This window comes from Glycine max, chromosome 2 (genome assembly GCF_000004515.6).
Source record: "Glycine max cultivar Williams 82 chromosome 2, Glycine_max_v4.0, whole genome shotgun sequence".
Lineage (NCBI taxonomy): Eukaryota > Viridiplantae > Streptophyta > Magnoliopsida > Fabales > Fabaceae > Glycine > Glycine max.
Genome location: NC_016089.4, coordinates 44,147,324 through 44,175,266, shown reverse-complemented (window position 1 = coordinate 44,175,266; position 27,943 = coordinate 44,147,324). Strand labels below are relative to the sequence as shown.

Here is a 27,943-nt window from a genome sequence, read left to right as displayed (position 1 = left end):
AAACAAGCATCATGTCTCCTTCATTATCCTCATAAACAAGAGTATACTCTTCACTTCCATCCAATAACCCCGTAATTGCTTTCTCTTCCTCCTGCTTGTTGCAAACTCCATCAGCAGAGGAATCTCTTTGAGCTGAACAACAATGAGTTAAGACAAAGTTTCCTTCTTATCCTCATAAACAAGAGTATACTCTCCACTTCCATCATGTTCTTGGTATTCTCCACAGAGCCTGAAGAAACGACATACCAACATCCTTGCCTTGTCGTACTAATGCAGAAACCCGCACGTGTAACCCTTCATGCACAGGCTACGCAGCCAGTGTTGACAGACTGTCTACCGGAAGCTACGCTGCTCGAGAACGTTGTCACTGCCCACGGGGTCCTCTACAGACAAGGCAGGGGTGACAGGGCCTCTGTTAGACACGACATAGGTGACTACAGAGGAGTTGTGCGAGACGAGGGGCCCGAAATGGGTGGTGGTGAAGGATGAGGATGGGGTGGCATTGAGGTTGCCCTCAAAATCAAAGTTGAGGACTCCCTTGGAATCCTCCATTGGGATTGAAGAGTGGATTTGAAGCGGATTACGAATTTGAAGGGGAAATATGAATATAATGAATTTGAAGAGTGACTCGGTGTAGGGGTTCGTGAAAGGACATTGTCATAGTCGAGGTCGTGGTTATGGTCATGGTTATGGCTGGCGTCATTGACGACATTGGCCTTAGCGAGGAAGTCCTCGAGAGTCATCATCTCGTTGTCACCATCATCTACGTCATTGTCCTTGTTGCCACCATCCTCCCCACACTTAGATCCACGGAGCCCCAGTCCGTGCCGTAGAGGACACTCTTGAGACACCTATGCTAAGCTCAAACCATAACAGGGCCTCTGTGGGGGGGGAGCAAGAAGGAGTCCAACAAAGGGTCGTTGATCTATGGTTGTTAGGGTTGAAGAAGGAGAAAAGACAAATTGGAGAAGGGAGCGAGAAAACTTTTTTTTTTTTATTGATTTCAAAGACGGGTCTTAAAGAATCGTCATGAAATATTTGGTTTTTAAGATGGTTTTTATATAACCGTTTTGAAAAATATTCAATTATTTACAAAAGTGCCATTGAATTTTAAAAAATATGATTTTAAAAAACCGTCTTAAATAATACGTCGCTAAAAATTACTTTTGTAGTTGTGTTAGTTCAACAATTAGTTGTTGGAATACATTAATTTTAGTCTTTCGATGACAAATAGTCTAATTTTTTCTCTTGATATGCAGAAATTTTAGGAAATTGTATTATTTGCACATTCTCATGCATAACCTATCTTTTTAACATAATCTATAAATGTTTGCAAGCTTTTTTTTCTTAATGATGTTTGTAAGTTTTATTCAAAGGACTAATTCTCTTTTAAAAAAAATACTAATTTAAAGCAAATTTAATGATCTTAACTAAATTAACTAATTTGTTGCAAAAAAAAAACTAAATTAGCTAATTTCTTTGATGTGGTGAATTAATTATTTAGATCTTATAATAAGTACTAAAGAGAGTATGAGTAATAATTATGTGTAGACACTATAATTTCAAATACTTCATTAATATTTATAATCTTTTATATTTTTTTATTATAGCACAGTATTTATATGTCATACTTATCATTGGATACATGAATTAACTCTTCACAAATATATATGTGTGTATATATGTGTGTGGGGGGATTAACTTGTTCAAAAATATTTCACCTTAATCAATAATTTTGAATCTTTTTTGAATATATAAATGCATTGATTAAATATTCAAAATAAGAATCTTTATTGTTTGTAACTCAAACATAATTATTTCCTTAAAAACTACATATAATTTATAATTTGTATCAGAAAATATATATATATATATATATATATATATATATAATATTACTTATTATATTTTAATTTTTTTTATTGAAAGAGAATAATTTAGTTGGTTGAACGGATGACTAAATGTTGTTGTAAGCTTTGGGCATCTATCCTCTATTCATGTGAATAAAAAATATTTAAATTTCATTCTCTCTCTCTTATCTTTGTAAAGTAGAGTAGAGATATGATGTCCACCTATATTTATTCGATTATTATAAGTGACTTTGCCGCAGGTTCATCTACAATATTTATTTTAACCGAACAACATTCAGAACATGAAAGTGTCGTATACGCTCGATTTTGTGATAACAAGAAAATAATTTCTATCGTGGTTTATATGATGGATTTACTCCTAAAATCATTTTCAAAAAAAAAAAAAGAAAAAAAAGCCATAGATCCATAGCCAACAAGCCGAAATTTGCATGTGCCTACTCAAATGGTCGGGTCCTACGTACTAAAATGGTAGGCTGCCAAGTGCCAAGTCGAAACTTGCATGTGCCTCTCGATATACTAAAATGGTGGGTCGTGTCGTGTGAAATTAATTACTTTTAAGATTCAAATTTTAACGACGATGGTTTCTTTTTTAAAAGTTTGATTTATAATATTTTTAGATTAGAAATATCTTATTAAAAGAAGAAAATGTATTAATAAATTATTATAAAAGATAAAAATATTAATGATAATGATAATTTAAAAAAAATTATAAATTATATTTAAGATAAATTTATTGTTATTAATTAAATTAATCATTTTTTAATTTTGATGAATTGAGTAATTAAATATTATATATAAAAACAGATATACTATGATTTACCAAAAAATAATAAATGCAAATTGAATTGATTAAAAGAAAAATAAAAAAATATCTCAAAAAATTACTCGTTAACTTTTCAGCTGCTGAAGACTATTCTGAACACCCAAAAATAAAAACCGAACCATATCTGCCTTAATCACAATGAATTGTTCTTGTTCATTGCATTTGCATGTGACCTGTATGCAAGACATATATCTGACGAAATTATATATCCACAATGTCTGCTGCCGCATCCCATTGCAACTTGCAACACACATATCTGACTTAAAATTTTCGTAAAATGTCTTTGGAAATCAATGAAAATATACAGAAGAATACACTGATCGAACTTTTCCAAGATGAAGAAAAATTGAGATCCTTAGTCTCCAAGTCCTTTTTTCTTTATGAACAAATAGTTGACGCTACTATCCTAGCTACTAGCATGAACTCGAGATTAAACAATAAGGGAAGAAAGAGGCATATTTTAATGTCATTTCCTAGAGATAAGAAGGGAAGAAAGAAGACAAATTAATTAATAATTTAGTCTTAATTACATAAATAAGTTTTTAATCACTATAAAATGTGTTTTTTCGTTTGTATTATTCTCTTCAGCGGATAGCAGATCCAACGGGCCTTAGATCCAGAAACCTTAGCTAGATTAGATTTTATTAATGATGTGATAAAAAAAAAAAAAAGAAAGATATCCAAGGTAAGAAATTAAGTTGTAAAAAAATCATAATTATTATAAGTCTTGCGTATTAGATTTTAAAGAGAAAAAATTGTACGACTCTACGCTACCATGGTTTATCCGCATGCATTTTGGGTGTCAAATACATAATTAATGATCGAGTGTGATAAGTGCAACAACTAATTTCCATCTCATCCAATATATAAAGAATTCTGAGCATGCACATCAATTCAATCATTCTTCGTGTTACTTTTTGAACACACACGGGGATACATTAGGCCATGTATCACTCCCACCACGATTTGTCAAAGGCTCTAATCTTAATTGCAACAGATTGGAGGCAAGGCTGTTTGTATTAAATTATCAACCAAGCACTTTAATTATATTCAAGAACCACATAGTTAATGACACATACCCTATGTAATCCTGTCTTTGTGCCAAACTGTGAAGCACATAGAGGATACTATCCTCTTTTGCTCGTGGAAAAGGGGAGGCATATATCATGCAAATGCCCTCAGATGCTCCTGCTTTTGGTTGCCCAGATAGACCAGATACCCTTTCATGTGCTAAGATAAAGTTGAGTTTATGATTTCCTTAATTGAAACCCTACCCTACCCAATTTAATAGGGAATGCAATTATAGCTGCTGTCGCTCAACACTCTTAAACACCAAGCACCACCTAATGGTACTTATCAATAACACTTATTTGTTAAAGATTCAGAGTTAATTTTTTTAAAATTTAATTATTGTTTTAGTCTCTGAATTTGAATTATGTATCTTTTTTGTCTCTGAAATTTAAAAATATTATTTTTAATCCCTGAATTTTTGAAAAATTATTCTTGTTAATCTCTGACATAAAAAATTGATATATTGTAATGATTTTTAAGTATTTTAGGACAGCTTTCAAATATAAATTCAAACAGTTAAAAAATAAAAATTAATATAAGATAGCTAGTGTCAATTTAATATGTTGAGGACTAAAAAATACAATTTTTCAAAATTCAGTGACTAAAAATAACTTTTTTAAATTTCAAGGAACTAAAATAGTGATTAAATATTTTTCTAATGAAGACAAATTTGATTCTTTTTAAAGCCACTAAATTCTAGCCTTTTAGGTCAATTTCATGGGGAGATCCCCCGACTCTCATAGACTAGTTGAGTAATTGTGACCAAATAAAACTATTTATAATTTAGGTTTAAGTAACCATCATATAAATATGTCTCTACTGACAATTGATTGCATGTCGTTGGTGTCCTGTCTGATAGCTTTTGAAGATCTCTCCCAATTCTGTAACTCTTGGCCAATGAAACAAATGATACCCAAGCTCTTAACAATTTTAAAGAAGATAAAAAGAGAAAAAAAGAAAATAAATTAAAAAAAATACCCTAAAGTAGTAGCTGAAAGAAATATGATAATAGGCCTATAAAGTTTGTTGGGCCGTTGGGGATGCATGTGCTAGGAACTGGCCTACTAGATTAGCGGTTGGGAATCCCAACTAGAACCAAAGCATGTGCACTTAATTTGGCACTTGTTCTGTGCCTTTAAGGAAACAACCCTACCATTGTGCTTGTAAACCAAATGATGTTTATAAATAGAGCTCCCCCTATTGCCTTCAACATCACAGCAGAGCAAATTAACTACACATTCCCCTGTTTTGGCTCCCCTGTTTAACCAAGAAGCTTCCAATGGCACCCCATGCATCTTCTTTTGCTCTAGTTCTTCTCATTTTTCTCTTTGTTGAAATGCACTTCCATGGTGCCACTGCTGACTATGGCGGTTGGCAGGGTGGTCATGCTACTTTCTATGGTGGTGGTGATGCTTCTGGAACAATGGGTGAGCTTAGCTTCTATCTTTGCTAACAAATTTTCTTGGTTTTTTATATGAGAATCGGGTTGTTTACAGAAACTATTATGGGATGGTGTGGTTAATTCAAAAGTTCTTAAAATTCTTGTGTAGCCAAAAAAATGTGACTAAGTATCTTCAAAGAAAATTATTGAGTATTAAAAACTATTACAAATATGAAACACTGACAAATTAAGACTTTTATTCAATATTATTGTGTCTTCAATTTCCTACACATATATTGGTCTTGACTATCTTAGTAAATATCTTTAAGGGAAAAATTTAAGTAATTTTGATATTGTTTTCTAATTTGAATTGGAGTTTTACCCGTATAATTCACATAATAAAGGTTTGCATTACAAGTTAGCATAAGTTACCAATATCAAACTTTAATTCAAGTTAGAGAACCGATGAGGTTTAAATCAGTTGGTTGAGGAGTTTGCCCGAGTTGTTGTAAACTTTCTGGTAGCTAACTATTAAGTACGATTCCTACGGAAAAAGAAACAAACAAATCTAGTTTGAGAGTAACACAATAAAACATTTAAAGAATTGTATCTAAGTTTTGTTCTATTTTCTAAGTTTGCATATGGTAAAGGTTTACTATACCCTTTTGTTTGGTACATGCAGGAGGTGCATGTGGCTATGGGAATTTGTACAGTCAGGGATATGGAACCAACACTGCAGCTCTAAGCACTGCTTTGTTCAACAATGGCTTGAGTTGTGGGGCATGTTATGCAATGAAGTGTGATGATGACCCAAGATGGTGCAAGCCTGGCACCATAATTGTCACTGCTACAAACTTCTGTCCTCCAAACTTTGCTTTGGCCAACAATAATGGTGGTTGGTGCAACCCTCCTCTACAACACTTTGATATGGCAGAACCAGCATTCCTTCAAATTGCTCAGTATAGAGCTGGAATTGTGCCTGTGGCATTTAGAAGGTACGTGAAACCATAAACTTGGTCATGTTCTCAAAGCTTAGAGGTTCTATTAATTCCCTTATATAGCTATACAATTATGAAATATACTAACTATATTGATTCAAGACTAAATTTTGAAAAACAACTCCACCTACCTTCATTAGAGACCTAATAAAGTTCAAGAACTTGTTCTTTGTAAATTGTAACTCCTGGCCCATTCATCACCATTGAAAATTGCGGTTGCTTACTTGCTTTTACCTAGCCTCAATTTCCAGCTTATATATAATATATCCATGAATTTGAGCTTGAAGGACTTGATCTTTAACATTATGTTTGTACCCTTGTTTTTTAAGGGTGTTGATAATTAAATTAGTTCTTCAAAACTTTATATAAATTAGTGTTCAAAAAAGTTATATATCTACATTAGTTTTTAAAAATTTAAAATGTCACTATATTTATTCTTAAAAAAAAGTAAAGTGCTGATAAAAATAATCTTAACAATGTGTTTAGATTATGTTGGCAAATTATGGTTTGATTCAACAGAACTGCAACTATTTTTTAACTTATACTCAAATCACAATACGAAGCCAAAAATTATGTTAAAAAAATAACTCAATCATAATTTTGCTACATTTATGAATAAGAAACTCTATTTGCATTTTCCAAACTAAGTTATGAAGTGTTCAAACTGTAATCCATCCATGCACAAAACTTGTGATACAACTTATATAATGATATTTTCAAGAGATTAATTTAGGGACCAAAATTTTAAAAGAATAACAGAATGACACACTTATGAAACTATGATTCATGCTTATCTTTCAAAGTCGTACTTCTTCATTATGCTTAAGTTTTTAACTCCCTTTCCCTACTCAAATTACCAACTACATAACACAATAATCCCTTTCCTTTTATGAATAAAATGTCTCATCCTTTATGATTAGCTGTCTATAAACTAATAGACAGTCAAATTGGAGCATAGACACTAATTCCTTAGATCCTATATTTTTAAACTTTTTATCTGTACTTGAGATCTTTAATTAATTGATGATGATAGGATAGGAGACTGTATTTACCATGTTCTAGTTTCCTACCAACCTACTTACAAAGCTTTTTTTTCTCCTATTTGGTGATGATGACAGAGTGTCCTGTGTGAAAAGGGGGGGAATAAGGTTCACAATAAATGGCCACTCTTACTTCAACCTGGTTTTGATCACCAACGTCGCGGGTGCAGGGGATGTTCATGCAGTGTCAATCAAAGGGTCCAGAACTAGTTGGCAACCCATGTCAAGAAACTGGGGGCAAAATTGGCAGAGCAACTCCTACCTCAATGGACAAAGCCTCTCTTTTCAAGTCACCGCAAGTGACGGTAGAACTGTCACAAGCTTCAACGTGGCACCATCTAACTGGCAGTTCGGTCAGACCTTCCAAGGGGGTCAGTTTTAGGAGAGAAAAAAAAATGTTAGCAAGTAACATTTTCCTATCGATCTAATATCTAAATTAGAAAAGAAAATTATTAAATGAAATGTGAATCTACTCAATGACTTTTAATAAATTTTAATTAATCATAATAAAAAAAATGATCAAAAAGGTGTTGTTAACATTTTTAAAAAAAATTCACCATTATTAACTTTTTGTTAGTAAATTTAAAATGTAACTCACAAGTTATAAAATGTGTTTATATATCATATCATGTGGAGATTAGTTTGGAACTGCATAGTTCGAGACTATACAATAATGTCTCCAAAATAAGACTTTGCAATGTGGGGTAGGTTAATTTAAAAGCTTGTAGGTATTGTTGATGCAAGACTAGCCGAAGAATGTTAAGAGAGGCATTTATTCTTGCAGCTGTGTGATTCTGTAAAGTAGCTGAGGTGATTTATAGCATATGTATTATGGCACCCGCTGGGGACTTCACAAATGTAATGTTATATACTTAAATATTGAATTCCAATTACAATTAACTTCCAACCTTCTTTCTTCTTCTTTAAAGATAATGTTATCTCTATTATTTTTTAGTTTAATTTATATACTAGTTAGTTACCGTGTATATGTATGGGTCGTTTCATTCTGCTATATTTTTTTTTGTTTTAATATTAAAATTGTGCTTAGATTAAAAGTAAAATATTTTTTTAATGTTTAGAAGATTAGAATATGAGATAAATTAATAGACTTTAGTTGACAATATTTAAACACAATTTAAATATAATTATCATTATACATTTTTCTTGATATTGGTGATAGTTGATGTTAAACTTTAACTCTATTACATTAAGCACATAATGGTTTTGCTTTGTCTGTAGCAGAGGAATAGCTATAAATTATTCAAATGATGTAAGAAACATGATTTAGAATGAAAGCACCATTTTGGTGCATCTTGATAAGTTTTGCTAAGGCATCACTACATGTTGGATCCTTCTTCAACATATCCCAAAAACAGCTATGAAGCAAGAGAGAGTTGTTTCCATCAAAATGCTCCAAGAGAGCAGTCGTTACTCTGCAAGTGCATACATTAGTAAATTTACTGAACATAACAAAAAAGCATTATGAGTAAAATATAGAATCTTACTCAAGCATAAAATGGGATATATATATATATATATATATATATATATATATATATATATATATATATATATATATATATATATATATGCCTTACTGGGAGTACTGGGAGTACAGAGGCTGAATTACAGCATTGCTTCTCCAGCATATTTAGAGGCTCATCAACATGACCTCTAATCAGCAACAACTGGCAACAAAAAAAATGTGAAGCTAGATGCAAAATATAGATGTGCATGTGCATCCAGAAAAAGAAACATGTTGTTAGATTGCAGAACATAGTCAGTTGCTTTGTGCAAGTAAAGATGAATAATATGCGTGTAAAACTATAAATAGAATAAGCATGTGGTAAAGTAAGGGCCAATTAGTAATAGCAATAGCATGCACAAAAGGTCAAGTGAGATGCAAGGAGAGAATTCTGTGCACAGGTCTACAAATTATCATCAGTATGATTGTTAGTGACATAGATGCAGTTTGGGCTATTGGAAGATATTTAATTTGGCTCCCATTTTGATGGTATAGTTCAACCAATCTATAAGGAAAAACAGAAAAAAAAAAATCAATATTATGAGTATAATATATAAATTATATAATTGACATTATTAAATAAATTGTTGTTTAATGTATATACCTATGTCGTAAAATTCAGAGATTTTTGGACTGGACACAACTTTCGTCACTTGTGGGAAAGGTTGAATTGGAGGGTTGCTTGAAAAATGCGGGTGACTAAATTGTAACTAAACAAAATTAATAAATATGTTATATAGTTCATATATTAAAGGCTACCTACTTCATAGATTATCCAATTCTGAATAAATTATAGTCTATTTAGTAGAATCCTATTGCTTAATTTCTACTCATATGAGGGTGGACTATGTAAGTCCTAAATCCAAATGTTGGTGTAGTTGAATCAATGATATTTGGCTTGCTATTTTTCCCATACCAAACGTACCCAACAAATTAATGTCAAGAAGAAAAGACAATTTCAGAAATGCTTATACTTAATGATAATTATAATTGTCATGAAGTTATAAGATGCTAGTTAGGTTCTAATCATGCTAATATCATGAATGAATAGTAGATAACCAAATGGATGAATTAGTGTATCACTAATCCAGCACAAGCCCAACAGAAAAAGGCTTCCACATGTCTCTTATCCGCCATGTCCTTCGGATGCTTCATGTAACACAAAACCAAAATGTAACTATTAGCAGACATGCCATTCAAATCAGTTTATAGTTATGAAAAATGTCTAAAATATAGTAAGGTAAACACAGATAATTTTTTTCCAAGAGGAAACAAAAATGCAGAAAGAGTCGCTTCTGAAAAGTACATCATAAAATCCATATCATAAAAGCCAGTATATGCAGCAAAAGAAAACAACCCCACCAACAACACAGTCAAATCAGCTTACTTATGCGTTAAAAAAACAGGACGACGACATTCTGACCACTCTTACCGACAAAAAGAAGTACTCTTATCGACAGACAGAGAAAGGAGAATGGAGATTCAGATTGTGATTATTAATGTTGGAGCATATTGATAAAGATGCAGGAATGGAATTTGAAGCCCTAGCACAAAGACACATAATGTGTGTGAAAAGAATGAGTGAGAAGTATGTTTTATAATTACGAAATCTAAGTTAATTTTATAGTTAATTTTGATTAATAATAATTACAATTTTTTATTTTACTATTATTTTTAATGAAATAATAAAGAAATTAACATCTTTACAATTTTTTTATAAGTAGGAGTTAAAAAAATAAGATTTCAAATGTTTTAGAGAAAAATTGATGCAAAAATTAAAAGAAAAAAACTTTAAAGAAAAGTTGAAAGAATTGAACAATTCATTTAACACATGATCCAGGCTTAGTGCACATCATGCTTAGCGAGCGATCTTAGTCTTAGTCTTAGTCTTAGCACAAAGAAGACATATGAAGAAGCCTAAAGATGCGCTTAGCGCGAAAGTTCAAGATATCAAATGTCTGAGTCTATCTCTTAAGGAAAACTCTCATTCTTTAATCATTCTTCCCTTTCTTTTAGTCATCAGTCCCTTTTTCTATCCACATTAGATTCTGAAGTGTAACGTTTCTCATGGCTTTGCTTTTTTTCTGATCTTCATCTTTATTGTATGGTTTGATCATCCATGCATTAGTCTTAGGGATTATATATGGGAAAATCAAAGGAATTTGGGAGAGAGAATAGATAAATTAGGTTCTTCATCGTAAGAGATCAAGGTTGAGTGTCTTAGCATATGTGGATGGAAATTGGGAAAACATTTAATAGAGAAAAACATTAATATTGCATCAAGGGTAGATAAACATGTTAGGCCCCAACATATTTATATTTTGATATTATCTTTTGCATTAACTTTTGTTTATTTTATTATTCTTGCCATTTTAATTTCAAACTCTTTCTTTCTTTTAATCTTTATTATAATTTCTTATCTCCTACTTGAAAATTGGGAATACATCAATTCAAGTATAAACAAATATAGTTTCTATGAGTTCGACACTTTGACTTTCATTTTAACTTTACCACAAATTAATATACTTGACAACGGGTTAACAATGTTCGAAGCTCATGAAAGGGTGAAAAGAAAAGGAGAGAATGAACGAGAGAGTTTTAAAAATTCACGCGTATAAATTTTTCAAAATTCTCATTTTGTCAACTATGAAAGGACAAGTGTCAAAGAAAGGAATGGGGCAAAAATATATTTTTGATAGACTATTTTATATACATATTTAGAATATAATTTTTTCACACAGGCATATAATAAAAACAGACTATTTTATCATGTCATATATTTATTATATGATGCAATGATAAAGTAAAATTTTATTTTATATCTTTGGGAAAATCAAATACAAGTCATACCTACAAATCTATTGTGTGTTATTAACTGAACTATATTTATTGAGTATAAATTTTCCATCTAATAGCATTGTTGTTATTTTCTTACAGCAAACACTTTAAATTGTAGAGTATTTTAGTTTTTTACTCGTACAATACGAGTCGATAGCCTAATTTTATACAATAAAATTAAAGGGTGAATTATGTAACTAGTATGTTAAATAGTTATCATGTGTTTGCTTTTAAGCTATTTGATCAATAAAACTTAAAACATTTTTAACTTCTCAATTATTACCTTTTACCTGATCTTATTAGATTAAATGTGACAAAGGTTTTTCACATATGTTTCTCGAAAATCAACCCTCCAAGCTTGATTGATAAGAACTTTATCTAGTCTTTTAGCAATAAACGTCTCTTGTATTAAAAAAAAGCAATAAATGTCTTAGAATTTCTTCTAAACCATGTAATTGATGTCTTATTTCCCTCATGTTGAGGAGATGACAATAGTTAATCATATTTCATGTTGAGGAGATGACAATAGTTAATCATATTTTAAAATTTAGAAGCTTTAGAAAAAGAATATTTACGACAATGAACTTTAGATGGCTTTAGCACTTCATTAAATTCACCAGTAGCATCCAAGGATCCACAATTATACTACACAACCCCATTAAGTGCACCCACAAGTCATTTCTTTGACTAGATTGAGTACTCACATATACTATCATGCACATCCACCAATTCTTTCCCTTGGAAAATTTTAAAGTAATTGCTTGTGAAAAAGTGTCCATAACCTAGATTTCAAAGTGACAGATGTTTTCTTCAAGAACCCAAATACCTCCTGCATATCCCATAGCCTCCACCAAATGACACATCAAAACCAATAACTTCCAAAATTGTTTAGCATATGCAAAAAGACAATACGTCTCTAACAACATGAACATAGATGGTTGATATAGATGAACTATTTCCCTTACTCTCTGTCTTCCTTTGCCATTAACAACCCCATAAAATGTTTCAAGCTATTAATATTCATATCATTCGACATATTCTTCATAACATAATGATAAAAAAAGTAAAAGAATCCACAACATGGAAATCATGTTGCCTTTGGCACATCATGAATTGATTTAACTTCCAAGGCAATGCCATTTCACACCATGCATCTCAACAATCTCCATATCTAATGTTCACTAGTCTAGTGAATTAGTGGGTTGGCTTATTTAATTCATCCTCAAAGACTCCTCCTTATCCCCTTCCTTGAACCTAAAACGATTTCCTTCCACATAGACTATATCCATGGCTGAAAAAAAAACTTTTCGTAATCTCCATAGAAGGTCTTGCTGGTATCTTGAAAGTCAGAACAAGGGCATGTCGTTCCATTAAATTCATTGCTTTTGATGGAATCTTCTAATTTATTGCCTTTCAATCCTTGATTTACTTCCTTTTTGTTTTGCAAGTAATAGTCAACTAATCTTCATGTGGGGCTGAGGGATTGGAAAAATTGTTGAATATTAGGCACATTCGCATTTTGTTCATTAATTGTGATGGTTTAGATCTCCTCCTACACCCCGACTGCCAGTTTTGTTGGGCATTGATGAGTAACATGCCCATAACATCCACAAGACGAACAGAGGATATGTAAACCCTAATATTTTTTGACATTATACCACCTCTCATTATGCCCAAACTTGCCAACCACTAAATTGTTTGGTCAATCTCCATACACACCCTCACAAAATGCCCTCGGAGCATGCATGTTTAAGGTATTGGGATCAACATGTAGAGGTTTCAATGGATTACAATATACCACCATCCTCATAGTACACTATTCCTAGACAATGAAATCTAACTCAAACCAAGGTCTTATTAATATTAACATCATCCACAAAAAAACTCAATGTCCAATGACGTATAACTAAGTAACGATAATAGATAGTCCATGAGACCCTAGCTTATTGATATCTTTCTCATGATCTAAACTAACCATAAAGCACCATGGCCAACATCCACCAAATCAAAACTGCTAGACAATTTTCACAGAAACTTCAACTTATCATTCATGATGACAAGAAACCCCACCTTTCTCCCTAGTAGCTTCACGATCGATCAAACACTTACTCCAATTACTCCATGGTTTACATAATAAACTGTTAATGTCTAGAGATTTTAGTTGCAACCCATCCCCATTGAGAGAATTTTTGCTCATCTCCATTAGTTTAAGAATATTTTTTTTATCACAATATTCATATAATTACTATATATATATATATATATATATATATATATATATATATATATATATATAAAATTTCTTTTAGTTTAACCGCATGATGTCATTTTTTTAAAAAGCAACCACATGATATCATTAGCATTGTCAATAGTAGTATTAATTCTAGATGATATCATTACCATAATGTATTATCACTAAGAATTTATCTTTCATAATTTTGATGACTTTTTGGTAAGTTTTCTTATAAAATTACAAGAATTTCTACACTATTTTCCGACAACATTAACATTGTTGATTGCTATTTTAAAGCAATTTTAATATCCAGATACGTGTCTATATATATAGATATTTTCCATCTATACTTATTAATAAAATTATTTTTCTTCCCAACAAGAGAAATAATTTAAATTTGAATGCAACAACAGCCAAATTACAAAGTACAGTGCATTTTACACAAACAAAAAAAGTCATACATATAAAGGTTATTTACATAAACCTATAGATTACACAAAGCCTATATATACCTACAAAAGTCAAATTTCTTAGATCTTAGGTAGTATAATTGTTCATGATAATTCCTACAGTTATAAACCAAGGCCAAGGTCCACATTCCCAACATACATTCAGTGTAAGTTAATTACAAACCCTAAGAGAAGGAAGAAGAAAAATAAGAAACCTCCCACGCCCATCATACTAAACTCACAAATTGTCCATTAGTTTATAAATCCACAAGTTGACTCATGAATCGGCAGGAATATAAAATAAAAACCATTTTCTTCATTGTTGATATACACAAAATTATCTTAACTCTCACGATTTTATTTTTTTGACACGGCCCAAATATTAATTTGATCCATTTATTATTATTATTATTATTATAATTGCATCAAAATCAGAAATAGGAGCATGCTGGAGTCGGTTTCTTCAAGTATCGAGTACTACGAAAACAAAGACAAAAAGCCCTATTGCCCTATTTTTCTTTCTTTCCCTTTTCTTCTCTCTGTCTTCTCTTCTCTCTCATTTTTATTTTATTTTTTTGTTGAAGATATTCTGATAGTCATAATCCTTTTCTTTTTTTTTTATTTCTCTTCTTTTTCCTTCGATTTCGTTTTCGCGTCTTCAAAAACCAGCCTCGCGCCACTGTTGCTAGATTCACACCAACGCTGTTATTTTCTTTTGTTTTGTTTCTCCGCTGCCCCGGATTGTAAATTCCGGGTCGGGTCGTGACCGTTTTTTACGACAGCGATGGGCGATCTTCATGTGAACGGCGTCGTTTTCGGGGAGGATCGCCCCTGCGCGTCCTCGCCGCCGTCGCCGCCGCTTCCGCCTTGGAATCCCGATCCATCCTCCGTCGCGGCCGACGCCTGGGCGGCGGCCGAGAGAAACACCGCTGAGATTCTCCGCCGCATACGGCCCACGCTCGCCGCCGACCGCAGGCGCAGGGAGGTCGTCGATTACGTACAGAGACTCATCCGGTACGGCGCGCGCTGCGAGGTGATGTTCGATTCTCGTCAATGTTCAATTTTCGTCGTTTTGGTTTTGTTTCTGTATGCTTGATTTGTTTTTCAATTGAAGTGAATTGATTTTGAATGATTCTGGCGTGCTTGTTCGGTGTTTAGGTTTTTGTTTTGTTATGGTTTTGATGACTGTGAAGGTGTTGGACACGCGCATTTGGAGTTGTTTGTGTTGTTTTGATGGTGTTGTTTTTTGAAATTAGGGCTACATTGGTGAAAGTATGATTAATGATATGTTCTGCTTTTGGAATGTGTGTGGTAGTTGCAATGGTGAATTGGCAATGGAATGAACTTGTTTCTCTCTGCCTTTGGTCATGAGGTAGAGAAAAAAAATGTGCTAGTTGACAGATTCGCAAACAAGTTCATTTTTGGCTCTGGTGATTAAGGCTGCTAAATGCGAAAGAAAATGTAGTGTGGTTGGTTGTGTCCTAGATTCTTTTGCTCTGATGATGTCAAGATGGAACCATGGGACGAAGTAAGGACGGACACTTCAAAATTGTAGTTATGTTCGTTTCTTACCGGTGATGGACTCGTATTAATGACAGTCATTGAACTCTTCGCTGGCACTTTGAATAATTTTAGCTGCATTTTACAATTTGTTTTTTCAATTAGGTATTTATTATTAAACCATTATATGAATGGGAATGTCGCAATGATTAGATAAAATGAAGTGTTTTATTATGTCTTACATGTCTCGCATTTACTTTTGAAATATCCATTCTCTCTTTTGATTTAAGACACGTGTTTTATGTTAATGTTTTATTAATTTATATGTTGTTTTATATCATTTTTATGTCTTATAATTAGTGTATGCGCTGCATTGTTTCCATGTTGTCGAATGCATGCTTTCTAGCATAGAACATTTGATGATGATGAGAAAATCAGTGATTTGATGAGTGAGTTGGTTGTTGAAGGGCATTACTCTAGTACTCTTCCTTTTTTTGGTGCTTTGTCAAGCATTTTATTAGCTATTAATTGTATTATATTTAATTAATATATTTTTAGATGTTTATTTTGATATCAACAATCGATAAGTGTTTGACAACTCAGCCTGGGGATTGTATCCATAAGGGGGCATTTGGTAGGGGATAAGTTTTTTCATGCCCGGGATTCATGATTCCTGGGAATCATAAATCGTAGGAATCATGATTCCTGAGAATGAATAAAATCTGTTTGGTTGGTCATAAATGTTCTTGGGAATATTTATATAAGTTTTCTGAGAATCAAAGAGTTGCATGATATTTTTACCAGTTACTTTAATTATTTACCCCGTGAGAAAGTTATTTTATAATCAGTAAGGTGTTAAAGACATTCCTTACTTGAACTAGAAAAAGTGTGCCCAAGGTATCATAGGCTTCTTCCTCATTGAAGGCACTGAGTTGACAACCCTAATACCTAGTGGCACCTTTCATTGAACTAGCTGTATCACATGTATACCATGATTTCTTGTTTTTATTTCAATTCTCTTGTACTAAATGAAGATATTTCTTTTCTTCCATGTACTAAAAAATGGAAAATATTTTTGCCATACAAATTGAGGCTGGTGGTTCATGCCTTTATTATTTCTTTGAAAGGGTATTCAATTAAGTGCAGCTGATTGGTGTGCAAATTTGATGAATAAATTTTCTTGACTTCAGGCGGTGATGATGGGATTCTTTCTAGTGTGGTATAACATTACTGATGTTAAATTTTCTTTGTTACAGGTTTTTCCATATGGGTCAGTTCCGTTAAAAACATATCTTCCAGACGGAGATATTGATTTGACTGCACTCAGCTGTGAAAACATTGAGGATGGCCTGGTATCTGATGTTCGTGCTGTTCTTCATGGAGAGGAAATCAATGAAGCTGCTGAATATGAAGTAAAGGATGTTCGTTTCATTGATGCAGAGGTTCTTTCCACTTGATTGATGCCTTATCAGAAATTGAATGCATTTTAGTGTGAAAATATTTTATGCTAATTGCCAAAGTAAATTGGAAATAAAGAACTGTTAACTTTGTTATGAGCCTGAAAAATGCTGAATCTGCATTTACTTTTATTTTCATTTTGAGGGGAATATTATATTATACTCAAGGATGAGAATGGGTCCAAGCATTTTTCCCTCTATTGAAACTGAGATGTTTTCAAACATTCAGATAATTGCCTCTTCCCTTACTTTTTATTTCTCTTTTCTGAATCTGGCAGTGCTAAGAATGTTTTGTTTGTGCTTTATGCTCAGTAAGTTATGGAATGTCTTTTCCCCTCCCCAACTTGTTGCTTTAGTCTATGTAAAGGTAGAGTTTACTTTATTTTGGTAGCTTTGACTAAATCTAGAGCAGCTCCTGGCAATTCTTGCTGATTTTAAATCTCTGTATTTTTTATATCATATTGGACAACAAAATTGCTGTATCTGTGTTGATTTTGCTAAGCTATCGCGCTAGGCTGATTCTGCGGGCCAGTTTGCTGTTTGACTTAACTTATTTTCCCTGTATTATTTTCTCTATATTGAAATTTTTTATTTATTGAAGATGCTTGATTTGTGTCTTCGGTGCTATATTTTTGAATTAATTTTCTTTTTTGATTTTGTGTTGATATTTTTATGTTTCATATGTTTGGGTTCTTTTTCTGCAGGTTAAGCTTGTTAAATGCATTGTACAGGATATTGTTGTAGACATCTCTTTCAATCAGTTAGGAGGACTCAGTACATTATGTTTTCTTGAGAAGGTATTATTGAAAGTGACCTCTTGAGGCCGCAATATTATTTGTAATGCAATTAACATTTCAGAATGCAGAATGATTTTTAATTTAATTTTCTTTATTTTATGAGTCTCAAGACTTTAGAAACAATTATTATGTGTTGCAGCATCTATATGCATCCACACGTCATAGTTTTGAATATTGTGCATTACTACAGTTTGACCCTTCCTTTTGTTTTATATTATTATTATTATTAATATTATTATTATTATTATTATTATTATTATTATTATTATTATTATTATTATTATTATTATTATTATTATTATTATTATTGTGTCCCATTGTATCTGATATTAAGTAAGTTTCTCTCACAATTTATAGGTTGATCGACTTGTTGCCAAGGATCATCTCTTCAAACGTAGTATTATCCTTATTAAAGCTTGGTGCTACTACGAGAGCCGTGTACTGGGTGCCCATCATGGTCTGATTTCAACATATGCTTTGGAAACACTGGTTCTGTATATTTTCCATCAGTTTCATGTATCCTTAGATGGTCCTCTAGCAGTAAGTTCTCCATCAAATCTACCTGGATCATACTTTTTCTTGAGCAGATGAAAAAGAAAATCTGCATCACATGATGATGGCAATGCATCCTTTCAGTAAGAATTTTGTGCACTCTGCCCTTTTTCCAGGTTCTCTACAGATTTTTGGACTACTTCAGCAAATTTGATTGGGACAATTATTGTGTTAGTTTGAAGGGACCAGTCAGTAAAACTTCTCTGCCTAATATAGTAGGTAGGCAGGCTTTTTCGTATCAATAAGTAGCTTTATGTTCTTTTTTTATTATTATCTGTTTTTGACTGTGTGAAGCTGAGGTGCCTGAAAATGGAGGGAATACATTACTGACTGAAGAATTCATTAGAAGCTGTGTGGAGTCATTCTCAGTACCATCAAGGGGGGCTGATTTAAATTTGCGTGCATTTCCCCAGAAACATCTTAACATCATTGATCCTTTGAAAGAAAACAACAATCTTGGCCGCAGTGTCAATAAAGGCATGTATCGTTCAACTTTTAGTCTGAATGGCTATTGAATTGTGTTTTAATGTTATGTAGTTAGATTGTCTAATGATATTCTTTACCTAGATTTAACATGTTATCTTGCTTTTTAAAGATTTTTTTGTTCATTTGATCCTTTTAAGAAGGGGAGAATCTATATTATTGACTTTATTGAGAGATAACTATTCCTCTTTTGAGGAGATTTAAATATTATATAATAGATCAATCTGAATAGTTACATATGAAGCAAGTCCAGCAATTACTTGATGATAGAACCTTGTAAAAAGGAGGGAAGGAAAGAGTATGGAAGGATTTTGTGCTGCCCTTTAAATTGAAACTTTGCTCCTTGTTCACTTTGTAAAGACCTTGTCTAATCCTAATGTATTGCTACTGTGGACAGATCTCAGCTTTCTTTTGCATGCATTAATCAAAGTACTCAATATATTTTTAGAAGTTTTAGCCCTTTAGGTCATCAATAAAAATACTGGTTCTTCATTCTTTTGAAATGCCTCTATGATCGAAGGAGACTTCTTTAGGGGTTATAGTTTAATGCTTCACTTTTTAAAACCTAATCTTAATTCCTTGGGTGATGGAGTCATCATTCATTGGAATCTGACTTGATATCCATAACATCCCCCCTCATTTTTGGTAAGAAAGGCCATCTGAAAAGCACCATTAAATCAGCTATTACCATCTACCTTCTTATGCCAACATAGATCTCACACCTCCCGTGGAATGGCTTTTTGGAATTTGAAGGTATCCTTTTCCTTGTAGACACCCTCAAGACTAAAATTGCAGCGTAGACAATTCTCTCAAGTCACACCAGCACAATTCATATAGAGGTACTTGTTAGAAGAAATGATAAAAGATAAAATTTTAGTGCATCAAAGATCTGTGATGGAAAATTAGTATCTATTAGCTAGTTGATAAAAGCAAAGACGCTTAAAATTAGTTTTCATGCTCTTGATGCACCTACATCATGCTTTTTGTGTATTTTAATGTGCTAATGTTTCTCTTTTGTTTCATTTTTTTTATGGAAAGTAGGAACAGTTATACATGGATGAAACCGACATTGTAAAACTATTATATTTTAAAGGTTGACATATATTACCTCAATTATGATTTTGATCCCTATAGTTTACCGTAATTATGATTTTGATCCCTATAGTTCTTTCTTTTTTTGTGTTGTCCCTGCTGCCAACAATATGCCACTAGACGGACGAGAGAACTTTCAAGACAAATGTTTGGTGAACTATAAGAACCAAAATCTAAATGGTACAAAACTATGAGAACCAAAGCCTGAACAGAATCCAACTATAGAGACCAAAAGCCATACTTTTAATGTATAGGAATCAAAACCAAAATCAAGGTAACTATACGGACCAAAAATTGTATTTAAATCTATTTTTTTGAGAAACCAAATTCAAAACCAAAATCTATTTTAAAATTATAATGTGCTAACATAATTGCCAAGGCATGCTCACATGAAGAGTATAGTAATCAAATTACCATGTATTTTATTATCTGCTAGATTGCAGGCTGTAAATCAATTAACATCCCTCCATTCTTGTTTGAGAGATTGTGCCAGCTTAAAGTAAGCACACAATATGTTCTCTTCCACTGTACTATAAATCAGTGTCAGCATTCTACTACCTTTACAAACTTTGCCACTGCAACACTACTGAGACTATGTATTCTTTGTTTATATACTATCCATGGGCTCAAAGATGCATAAAGAATTAGTCATAAGAGGCCTTGCTTTTGTCTAATGTCTCTTCCGGATGGTAACATTTGTTTATTTCAGGTAATTTCTATCGAATACGCAGTGCTTTTAAGTATGGTGCCCGTAAACTTGGCTGGATTCTTAGGTTACCAGAAGACAGAATAGCTGAGGAGCTTATTAGGTTCTTTGCAAACACTCTGGAAAGGCATGGAAGCACTCAGGGGAATGTAGACAAGTCATTTTTGAGCTTATCTACAGCTTCCGGAAAGGATAGGAAACCTGGAAATCAACATAATTTTGAAAGCAGAGATGAAAGAGAAAGATATGTAGTACAAGATGCAGGGGAGTTCTTTGACTCCTCTAGGGATGGAAATGCAGTTACAAGTTTTAAACTTGGTGAAGATTCTAAGGATATTGCAACATCTGGGGTCTTGGATCGCACAAGCACTAATGGTTGGTCTTATTGTTCAAATGAGCAATTTGAAAATAATATTTCTGATAGTGAACCTGCCCTAAATTCTGTTATCAATGATGAGAAAGAGAAGCAAGTTATGGCAGGCAATTCACCCAGATCACATACCGATGAAAAGCATATGGCAGTCTCCGAAGCTTCAAAGTCATTGTTGGACCTTACTGGGGATTATGACAGTCACATTGGGAACTTACAATATGGTCATATGTGTAATGGTTATCCTGTCTCTCTCGTTGTGCCTAGTCCTCCTAGGTCTCCGAAGTTTCCAAATAGGAATCCATGGGAAACTGTTCATCAATGTGTACCGATTAATCACAGTATTCGTTCTCAGGCAAACTCAAATTGTGTAATGGGACAACAAGTTTACGTCATAAATCATCCTACTCTGCCAATGACTTCTTTTGGTTCAGAAGAGAAGAGAAAAGTACGAGGAACAGGCGCATACTTCCCGAATATGGTATTTATAAAGTTTATACTTATTAAATTTGGACACATACTTCTAATACACACAAACACAGACACACTCACTCACACAGACTAGTTTTCTAGTGATCCCCAGTCATCATCTAATTGCTAAGCTCATAATTTTGCAGACTTCCCGTCCTTACAGGGACAATAGGCCAATACCAGGAAGGGGAAGGGGTCAAGCACCAGGTACTCATGGACATCTGCAGAGACACAGCCGTAACAATGGCTTTGCCCTAGCTCCACAAGAGACAAATTTGTCTGTGGATGGAACTTTTGAACATGCTCTAGAAGGATATTCTGGTTTTGGTAGTACCAAAACCAGATCATCTGAAACCTATTTCCCTCAACCTTCTACATGGGGATCACATTATGCTAATGGTTTCCTTCATTCATCTGAGAAACCTGAATCTGGACCTGCAAGCCCTCAGCTTCGAGTAGTGCCAAGAAATGAAATGAGCAATTACCCAGAGTCAGGCATTTCTACTCCTAGGGACACTGTGCCTAACACTGAGGAGGTGACAGAGGAGAAGTCTGATTCATTGTCAGCAGTTGATTCCAAAAGGTAATATAATTTTTCTATTGCTGATTATTTGTTGCTACTGAGATTAATTATGATGTTAAATCATAGCAACTTTCTTTAGAGCTTAAAGCACTATAATTATAGTTTGTACTCCTAGTTTTCCTCTCCTTTAAGGGGGTGTCTATGGTTTGAGATTCAGGATTGAAGAGCAAGCTTATCGTTTGAAGAATGATGATGACTTTCCTCCACTTTCCCATTGAATGCCAGTGAAGGATGGTGAATATGTAATAGCATTAACAGTAATGGTCATACATGGAAACTATTATGACTTTGCCTGCTTTTCATCAGGTGCTACCAAAGGATGGCGATTTTGTAAGAAGTAAGAAGTAAGAACAGTGTGCATTCGTCTCAAAAATGAAGATAGCTTCCCTTAACTCTGGGTCTCTTCTAGAGATTGTTGAACACATAAAAAATGAGAGTACCAACTAAGTAGAAAAGTGCTGGGAGTAGTCTTAGAAACTAACGAACTAGACTAAACTAGATTGAGTGTTATGTTATCTTTATTCTCTCTTTTCTTACTTAAGTTGGTCCTTTGTACAAAAGTGCATGTATATTCTGGTTACTTTTTTTTTGTCTCTTACATCCATGTTTAATTTTCATTATTTAGGGATGTATATATCAGGTGATTTCCTGAGGTTGAGTTATAGTTCTGTTCTGCTGTTCGTAGCTTTGATGTGTGAAACCAAAAGTTTAGATATCTTACTGGAATGGATACCCAAAATTTTCTATCAGTTGCAGGAAGTATATTTTAGTGTTTTCCTTGGCATTTGGATGTTTGCCCATGATTTTATTCATGGCCTTGCTTGATGTTCTCAGAATTTGAAGGCTTTAATGTTTGAAATGCTTTGTATCGAGTGATGAGAGGCGACTGAGGAAATATCAGTGATTCACCCAATTCATTACTGGCCATGTTTTGTTTGCAGCCAGTAGAACTTAGAAATAATATGATAGATTAGGTGTTGAATTGTCGGTTTATTGTGATACTATTGTTGAATAAGATCATGGATAATTGGAAGCAGAAGTAGTGTACTGAGGACAAGATGACTGGCTGTCTCTTAAGATGGCTTACTCATTATGTCAAAAGAAAACCAATACAGGTTGGTTTAAAGAAAATTACACTGAAAAGAGTTAGAAGATGATCAAAGAAAACTTTAGTAGAAGCATTACATAAGATCTTTAAGTGTTTTTTTTTTTTCCTTGAATGCAATTTTTGGTACAGTACAATGACTTGTTTTGATTACTCAATGTAATGTATCTGGAATTTAGATGTTTCTAGTGTTAAGTGGAAAACAGATTGATAACCTTTATGTAGGCTTCATGCATGGATAGTATTTTGCCTAGCAATATGTTGTCTTTCATTTTATATAAATTGAGACGAAGTAGTTTTGTTGAATTTATGTGATGTTTTACCTATTTTTGTTAATGACAGCAGTGTCTTTGGTGGAGTCCATGGCCATTCAAATTGCCGTGATGATGCCCCCGAGAAACATGCGTGGTAGTTTTCATCTTGTTGTGTAGCTCATAATGATAATGTTGAGTAGACATAGGCTTTGTTGAACCTAATCCTGGCAAAAGCAGGATTCGAAGTAGAAGAATTAGCATATTCTGAGTCGACGTAAGTTGTATCTTTATACTAGTAAAGATTTTATCGTTGTACATAAGGAACCTGTCATGAAGAGGGACCCTGGTAGAATGTTTCATCAGGCTAGCTAGTGTTATAGGCAGAGTTTGATGCGAAGAAAAGCCGAGCAGAACTGCTTAGTTATTTTGTTCTCTATATTGTTTTTTTTAGTACAATTAAAATTCGTCATTTTCCAAACTTGTTTTATTTTTTAAAGTATCGAATATGAAATAGAATTCATGTGTTAATTTCGTTTCAGTCTAATGTCTATTAAACTGTATCATGGAGTTTTACCCCTTCCTTGACCCCACCTAAATAATTTTTTGAAGCTAAAGAATGAGTAGTGTTTCTCTTTTTATATAAATGAACAATATTACTATACCAAATATCTCAATGTTTTCCTCCATATATAATACTTCCAATTGAAGTTTACAAAGTTTTAAGCTACTATATTTTGAAACAGAATTAAGTATATTTTTATACATTAATTTGATAGTAGTCCTACCTTTTTTTTTTACTACTTTTGGTTGTTATAATTTGTAATTTTTTTGAAAGATGTGTGTGAGAGACATAATATGATGATAATTAAAAAATTACTAATTAGAGACTTTAAATAAAATTGGGAAAAAAAATTACTAATCTCATTCCTCAAGCTGAAAGCGAAAATCTTACTAGGGAAGATTTTCACAAATAAGGACATTACACGACATTTTCAATTCTCCTTATGTTATTATTATTAATTTTTTTGTTATCTTCTTATTGATATGGGATTATCTATTGATTTTGTTGATAACTAATTTTGTTGAAAAAATTGATTAATCATTTTTAGTATAATTTTTATTGAATAGTAATGTGCATGATTGAAAACAATATTTACTATTACATTATGTGATGGCGGAATGGAGTTTAAAAATAATTTATGTATTTATTTTTTGAGAAAAAAAATAATTATGTATAAGTATTTTATAATTACATTGACTTGATTTGGAACATTTATTTCCACCTGGTGAAATCAATTGGAAGAGTTTAATTAAATTTGGATGAAGCACACCAGTTAATATCATGCTTAAGAAAATCAAAGTTTAAAACAATTTATAAATATAATTTGGTCTAGAACTTAGGCAACAAAGCACCAGTGGTCTAGTGGTAGAATAGTACCCTGCCACGGTACAGACCCGGGTTCGATTCCCGGCTGGTGCAAATTAAGAGCTGTGACGATAATTGTGTCAACTGTGATAGATGGGTCTGTCACAATCTTCTGATATATCTCAGACGAATCGTGGCACTCCTGAGCTCCTTCTCTTTTTTTTATTCTCTAACTATCATCATTGGCAGCATCAATAATAGAGCCAACCATTCTCCTAAACACAGTGATTAATTCAAACCATTACTTACCCTCACAATTAAGAGTGCCGGGCATGTAATTCTCCACATTTTCGTTGCTGGGTCTCCCCACTAAGCCAACAAATTCGTAGTGCCCAAATAAGGAAGTCAATGAACAAAATCCACTTTGCAAACCTTGTGCATGCATGGCTGGCTTGACCCCAACTATATATTCTAATTCTACCATACAATCACAATGTAATGTCTTTCTTTGTCGGCAATGAACCCTCTTGGTTAGGGATTAATTCTAAAGCCTTTTCTAACATGTGTTTCTAATCTCAAATTAATCGTTGACTACACCAATTTTCAAATATTTTTTTTTAATCACTTCTTTAAATTTGAAGTATTAGAGTGCCTTAGAAACACTTTCACTTCTTCAATTTCACTCTTGTATGCCTTAGAAACACTTGCTTTTAAATTTGAAGTATTAGAGCGCGTCAGAAACACATGCTTATTTAATTTTTCACATTCTACTTGAATCCTATTGTTTTCCAACTAGTAAGTGACAACACTTTCACTTCTTCAATTTCACTCATGTATGCTTCTTGTTTCTATATTATTTTTTTAAGATCGATAATCACAACCGACCGCATCAGAACTTGGATCTATATGTAACCTACGGAAAGCAAAAACTTATGACTTCTTGTATTGTGTCTAAATTTAATCCATGCATGTTTCTTTCATTATTCTACATTATTTAGGTAATCACACCTAAAACCACTAAGAATTCAAAAAGTGAGATTCTCTATAGATAACCTAGGGACTCTCTGAAAGCACACAAGGTGGTGAGTGGTGACTTGTTGAGTTATATTGTCCTTTCAATCAAGCATAAAGACTCGTGGGGTTTTATCGTGCTAATAATTGAGAGCAAAAGCTTCATCAACCCCTATAGGTCATACAATAGGAGAATGGAATTCACTAAGAGTTAGTATTCTGATTTCTGATCACGAAAATTTCCTACTTTTAATTCATTAAATATAAAACTTAATCCTGTTAAAAAAATATAAGACATAATCACTGAAGTCTCCAAAATTATAAAATTAAAGAGTTTAATTTTGCTACATCAGTATAATTTTTTTTACGATCAATTAGAAATTATTCTAAATATACATCTTTAAAAAATGTTATAGTAAAACTCAATTATCTTAACATACATGATAATAAATAATCGGATGACAGTATAATTATTTTACACTTTTAATAAATTATTATTAAATTTAACTTGAAATATATTTTCAATCTTATAAAATTTGTGTGTTTTTAATCCCTAGCAAAGGATTAAAATTTAAATATTTTTATTAAATATAAAAACTAAAATAAATATTTTTTACAAGGTTTAAAATAAAGAAAATATCATACATTTTAGAATAAAAAATATAAGGTTTAGATGAAACTAACATTTTGTTTTACAATATTTTTATGCATAATTTTTGGTAATTTACTTGTGGCATAAGGAAGAAAAAGCTTCGCACCTATCTAGCTTGTTGTACGAATAATCCAAAAATAACGTTTCAACTTAATTCCATGCCTATATAAATCGTGCACTTTCGTTTGTTTTCATTCGATTATTCTCAGAAAAAGAGAATAGTAAAAAAAGAATAAGAATGAAACGTGTAACACATTGAAATAGATTGAATCTGGAAATGCATGCGCTATTCGAAATGCAACATTGTATGACTTTTCTTATTGGAAGTCACCAGTCATATACACAATTATATTATGATCTTTTTCCTTGAAATTAATAGCTATTAGTTCTATTATTATAACCAACCCACTACTCATTGTTTTTTTCTTCTTTTTTCTCTCCCAATTACGTAATTACTAGCAAGTGGAAAAACACTGTATAATAAACAGCATATATAACAAGAATGGGGAAGTTGAACTTTGGGTTAGAAATTAGTTAGGAAAATTAATCCTCTTATCTGTGTTAACCTAACATAGGTTTACGTTTTTAAAATCATTAATCAGAGAGAAATTTATTAGGTTGGATATGTTTAAAATCTGTGTAAAAAAATTGGTTCTATAATTTTGATTCATTTTCAACATAGTTTTATATAGTTTGTTTAATCTGTTTTCATACTCAAATTTTAAAAATAGCAGTATTTGGTCTCAAATTCTATTATAACAACACTATCAATTTACTAAATCTAATTAATTTCTTGTTTCTAGTACAGTGATTTAGTTTTATCTTCCCTTTTACTAAAACATAAGGTAAATGATTTTATATATATATATATAAACCATAGCGAAAACTAAGGACAAATGGTTATCTTTAAAAAGGTTTATTAGTGGGAGGATTGAATTGAAAAAGAAATAAACGCTTAGGAATCATTTTAGATCTTTAAATTTGAAAAAAAAATGTTTTTAATCATTAAGCAATAAATTTAAGGGACTAAAATAAATTTTTAAAACGATTGAGGGATCAAAATCAAATTCACTCTAAATTTGAAAGACTAAAAATGTAATTAACAAAAAAAATTATACCGAATAAATTACTAATCTATGAATAAAAATTACAGATTAAAATATATTTTAATCAAAATAATTTTTCAATACGAAAAAAATTGGAAGAAAGTTTAAAAAGCATGATATCATTTAATATATTTAATTTAATTAAATTTGTACAACCCATTTATGAATTATATGAAGTGAATACGTTTTTTTTTTATTCTCTCTTGCTA

At 32.4% G+C, this 27,943-nt stretch overlaps 2 protein-coding genes and 2 non-coding genes across 10 annotated transcripts; all 4 read left to right on the top strand.

Moving 5' to 3' along the window:
- Window positions 1–4,928: 4,928 nt before the first annotated feature.
- LOC100815150 (expansin-A8) lies at window positions 4,929–8,112 on the top strand. Its single transcript, XM_003519241.5, has 3 exons — window positions 4,929–5,192; window positions 5,829–6,141; window positions 7,263–8,112. Exons 1-3 carry the CDS (start codon window positions 5,045–5,047, stop codon window positions 7,564–7,566), a joined length of 765 nt encoding a protein of 254 aa, XP_003519289.1. The 5' UTR covers window positions 4,929–5,044; the 3' UTR covers window positions 7,567–8,112.
- Window positions 8,113–14,690: 6,578 nt separating this feature from the next.
- Window positions 14,691–24,077, top strand: LOC100814626 (uncharacterized). 7 transcript variants are annotated; one of them, XR_005888034.1, is made up of 10 exons: window positions 14,692–15,262; window positions 16,986–17,171; window positions 17,891–17,983; window positions 18,341–18,523; window positions 18,652–18,754; window positions 18,830–19,012; window positions 20,820–21,667; window positions 21,804–22,240; window positions 22,398–22,577; window positions 23,691–23,916. XR_005888034.1 is itself a non-coding variant. In XM_006575388.4 (9 exons), exons 1-9 carry the CDS (start codon window positions 15,014–15,016, stop codon window positions 23,755–23,757), a joined length of 2,349 nt encoding a protein of 782 aa, XP_006575451.1. In that variant the 5' UTR covers window positions 14,691–15,013; the 3' UTR covers window positions 23,758–24,077. The 7 variants fall into 7 exon arrangements, 3 of the variants coding, with proteins under 3 accessions (XP_006575451.1, XP_006575450.1, XP_003519288.1); XR_413292.4 differs by having other exon boundaries at window positions 22,398–22,584; XR_413293.4 differs by having other exon boundaries at window positions 22,398–22,584; window positions 23,688–23,916.
- A 931-nt stretch (window positions 24,078–25,008) lies between these two features.
- On the top strand, window positions 25,009–25,079 carry TRNAG-GCC (transfer RNA glycine (anticodon GCC)). The gene has a single exon. It is a non-coding gene; the product is annotated as a tRNA-Gly (tRNA).
- A 6-nt stretch (window positions 25,080–25,085) lies between these two features.
- On the top strand, window positions 25,086–25,175 carry LOC113000982 (small nucleolar RNA snoR114). The gene has a single exon (XR_003266290.1). It is a non-coding gene; the product is annotated as a small nucleolar RNA snoR114 (small nucleolar RNA).
- Window positions 25,176–27,943: the final 2,768 nt, after the last annotated feature.